The sequence below is a fragment of the Brachyhypopomus gauderio genome, chromosome 10 (genome assembly GCF_052324685.1).
Source record: "Brachyhypopomus gauderio isolate BG-103 chromosome 10, BGAUD_0.2, whole genome shotgun sequence".
NCBI classification, from domain to species: Eukaryota; Metazoa; Chordata; class Actinopteri; order Gymnotiformes; family Hypopomidae; genus Brachyhypopomus; species Brachyhypopomus gauderio.
Genome location: NC_135220.1, coordinates 7,493,295 through 7,497,573, shown reverse-complemented (window position 1 = coordinate 7,497,573; position 4,279 = coordinate 7,493,295). Strand labels below are relative to the sequence as shown.

The 4,279-nt window shown below is 41.3% G+C and overlaps 1 protein-coding gene across 4 annotated transcripts in view; it reads right to left on the bottom strand.

Annotated features, from left to right (window-relative positions):
- Nucleotides 1-1,463: 1,463 nt before the first annotated feature.
- Nucleotides 1,464-4,279, bottom strand: part of erbin (erbb2 interacting protein) — a 65,434-nt gene continuing 62,618 nt past the window's right edge. For 3 of the 4 annotated variants that reach the window (XM_077019121.1, XM_077019120.1, XM_077019122.1), the window contains one exon: nucleotides 1,464-4,181. In XM_077019121.1, the coding sequence (XP_076875236.1) occupies nucleotides 4,074-4,181 (108 nt within the window). In that variant the 3' untranslated portion in view covers nucleotides 1,464-4,073. The remainder of the gene's footprint in view (nucleotides 4,182-4,279) is intronic. The other variant, XR_013133619.1, reaches the window with a different exon arrangement.

The following is a 4,279-nucleotide window of genomic DNA, read 5'->3' as shown; positions in this document are numbered from 1 at the left end:
CGACGTCACGTGCCTACGCGAACACGTCTTGGGCGGAGGAAGTGACGTCGGCTGGAACGCTGGAACACGCTTCACGTGCGGGAAACGGCTCGGCGGGGCAGAGGACGTGGCTGCCTGGTTACCTGACGAAAGCGTTTTGACGTTTCAAACGTGCTGGTTACGATTGCGCAAAGCGTGTTAATCGCGTACAATAAATGTAGCCACGTTTCTGTATTAAACTAGCCAATCACGTCAACATTTATTCACATTAATCAACATTTGTTACCGGTTACCCAATAACTGAACAGGCCCTCTATTTCCACACTCTATTTCTAGTCAGTGTGGTTTCTCGGGACTGTAAGCTACTCTGTCCAAAGAGTCCTTCAGTGGCATCCAGATCATCTCACTCTGGAACAGCCAGTTCCCCGTTGATTTAGAGCTATTTGACTAGCAAACTCACGATAATAACGAATTTTAACTACTTACAAAGATAACAATATTTGACAGTTTTAAAACATAGTTTAACATCAAGTCGTTTCATTTTAGACAACTTGTGTAATAACAATACACATCCATCGCAATAACCGAATGTCCATACTGTGAAACTGTCTAGCCAATTTTGTGCGACAGTTCCTGTTTTCATTGTTCATCATTCTCATTGAAGTCTGCTTCCAGATTTTCTGTCACGTTTCTTTGTTACAAGTGGTCGGTTATTCACGGTACTACCATAATTTACGTATTTTTGCGTAGGGTTCTGGATTGTCTTTATTAGCTACATAGGTTACATTACACTGTTAATTAAAATGTTTGTATTCGTATTATTCTATTAAATACATTTACAAATCACTTACATGTATTGAATAACTTTTACCTTCAGTTTAAACATCATATTAAAACGGTCATATAGTAGTCAGCATTTCTTTTACTTTAGTTTTGCAGTTCTAACTACGTGAGGTTGTTTTGCAGTCCAACCCTTCCCATGTATTTTGCCCCCAGGTTAAATATAGGGGGAGAACCTGATATGAAGACACCGTGATCGTGAGACACCGGTGTGTTCCCGTTTTAAATACTAGCGCACAACCCTGAACCTAATAAACAGATTACTAGAAAACACCCAAAGTGTTTTCTAGTACTAGTATACACACAGTGCGCAAACCGACTCCGTTGTTAATGCTAACGTCACTCTGGGGATAAGTATACAATAGTCGTTTTGACGATATTCTATTGAAGCACGGCTTGTTTTTGAATAGACAAACTTGGCAAAGTGACCGACACGACGATGTTAGGGTGAATAAGATGATTAGGGTCAATTCAACTCTGCATATTTCAAGAAACAACCGTGGCATCTTACCATTATGAGAATTCACTGGTCATTTCCATGGGGCATTCTAAATACCATAGCAAATGTAATATCCATATTAAATATGTTAAAACTTTAAGGTGGTAGAACTGACGTTTACACTAAAATAGGATGACTACAAAACTAATGTGAAAGACCATTAGTTTATTTCTTATTTTCCACAGGATATCATGGAACCTAAAATTATATACAAAATCTGGAATGTGGAATAAATGCACACCAATCATCCTGTTTTATAGTTGCTGCTTCCAGAGAAACCTTGAAATAGCTATACATTAAAAAGGGCTGAAGTTATTGCTGGTTTTCATAAACTAAGGTCACTAATGTCATAGCTAATTCATACTGTTTAAAAAATATGTACATGTTGATTAGTAATCTCTAAAAGTCTGCTAAATAAATAGACAAACATGGGAGAATTCCAAAAAGACCAGTCCTTTGATAAGTGAAAAAAATATTAGCCCAAGATTGTCATTCAATTTTGTCAGTTTTCATCAGTGATGATAAAAGGTGTGATGATCAAGATCTTTGATCTGTGTTAAAATGCTAGAACTAACTGCTCATAAATGCATATTGACATTTCAACAGATCACTCATGATTAAAAAAACACTGTATGAGAACAAAAACTGGCAAGACATTTAAATCAAGGTCAACGTGCCTGAAACTGGCATTAAAGCTCTGGCGTGGAGGACTGGTCATCCTACTCATCCTGGGTCATCCTGGACGTCCTGCTCATTGTGGGTCATCATTTAGTTGTGTGGTTTTGTTCCAGTGCCTGAAGGATGCCTAAACTTATACAGTAGGGATTCCAGTCGGTAATCTAGAGATGGACATGGTGCTCGTTACACAGTAGAACAATCATCAGTTGTGTGTGTGTGTGTGTGTGTGTGTGTGGACATAGAGGCTTGTGTACAAAATAGATATTTGAATCTTTCACTGTGAGTTATAAAACTGACTATCGATTGCTTACATTTCTGCATCCTTCAGATCCTTCTGCTACTGAAGAAGGTTGTGAGTGTCCCAGACAGGAGCGTTAATAGGGAGAATGTTAATAATGCTAACGCAGCACGGTACTCTGGAGCCTGCACAGTAATCATGGGGCTCGGGGGTGGAGTAGAGTGCACTGCTTTACCACATCCACATTTAAGGACATCTCAGCAAAATATTCAAAATGCTACTTCCTATGATTTCTTTTCTAAAAGGTTTTGAATATAAAATGCTCTATCACAATGAGTACTAAAAGGAGGTTCCTCTCTCAATTTTTTTAATTGAAGAATGCAAACGTGAAGCATTCTGAAAAAATAAAAATAAGAGGACAACTCCTTACTATTGCTTTCTTTAAAACAATCCCATATTTCCCCAGAAGGTAGGTGGCAATGTGTGCACCAGTGTTTACTGTCAGGGGGACACCGCTGTCCCATTTCACAAAACTCAGCATCTGGCACAGGATAGGTCCAGGCACCTGACCTTTGACAACCTTCCCTAAAGCTCACCTCGAAAAGAAGAAACAAAACGTCAAAGAAATGTTCTGCAGTCTGCTCAGGAACATGAGAAATACATGAAGACCATGCCGACTCCAACAAGCCCAGCCGTAATCCAAAATATTTTCCATGTGTCAGTGTAGCGGTAGTTCAGAAGTTGGGAGAAGCCCTTTAGATTTAGGCCCAGTGTCCACAAAATGGGGAGTGCTGATCTCTGATTAGACTGATCCCAGTTTAAATTGCACTGTACAGAAGACCCACTCAGACATTTGTGAATACAGTGGAGAGGAGTGGAGGTACCGGACAAACTCAGCGTGGCATGGGCCAAGAGGGCCCAGTAGACCCAGAAGGCCCAATAAGCCAGCCTCACTCCTCATGAGCTTTGGTTGACCTAGCAGGAACGTGCCTCACGTGTCCGTGTGGGGCCAGCCAAGACCCCTGCACTTTCATCTCCTTCCATGATTCTTGTAGTTCTTCATCATGTTCCAGTCCATGTCAGACATGCAGAAAGTTCTCCAGCACACTTCCTAAATGTCAGCATCTTGTCCAAGGTAGACGTCTACACCCAACTGGAAGGTGTCCCAGTGTCTGAGAGGACTAGGTGTGTAGCGGGTCTCATTTCTATGTGAAATAAGGCCCCACAGAAAAGCTTGAGTAAACACCAGACTCAGACGTTGCGAAGACTGAAGTGGAATGTGTTTGCCAAGCGCCCTATGGATCTGCTGAAGACGTGAAGTTTAGCTCCCACCACACCGCCCAGTTCTACATTCATAATCCACAGTAAGCACGTTGCCTTGACGTTCAGATAAACATCTCAGACAGGTCGAGGAAGTGGTTTAAAACTCTCTTAAAAAAGAAAGGAGGGGAAAGGTGAAAATTATTTAAAAACAAAAGCCATGGTGGTGTGTTCAGATGGGGTGCACTGCCCCCCATAACAGCTATAGTTAAACATCCCGCTTACTTGATGGTGAATGATTGAAAAAATAAGAACATCAGAATTTGTACAAAAAATAATAATAATCTTAGGCATGTTGGATTATACCAGCATGCTTTCCCACAGTGAAGGCTTCTTTTGCTGTTTTAAACATGCATGCTTCAGACACTGTCCCCCTGTCCACTTGCCACAGTGGTTTTGCCCCATTTTCACCAACGCTTTATGGTCCTTCCATGAAAAGCAGTTCAATACTCTGTACATAAAGCTCTCCTCCATGCACAGAAATAAAGGCACTGGGCCATTCAGAGTAGTGCCGGGTCTCTACACTGCCATGTCTCTGATGATGATCAGGTCCACAGTGTTGGGGAAGTTCTTCAGGAGCGCCACTGCTTTGCTGTGGTCAATACTCACAAAGCTGTAGCCATTTGCCTACAGGTGGTTGAGGTTAGAAAGACAGGTTCAGTTAGGTAATAGTGCAATGGGTCCATGTAGATGATGATCACAGTAATTAGGGAAGTTACTAGATG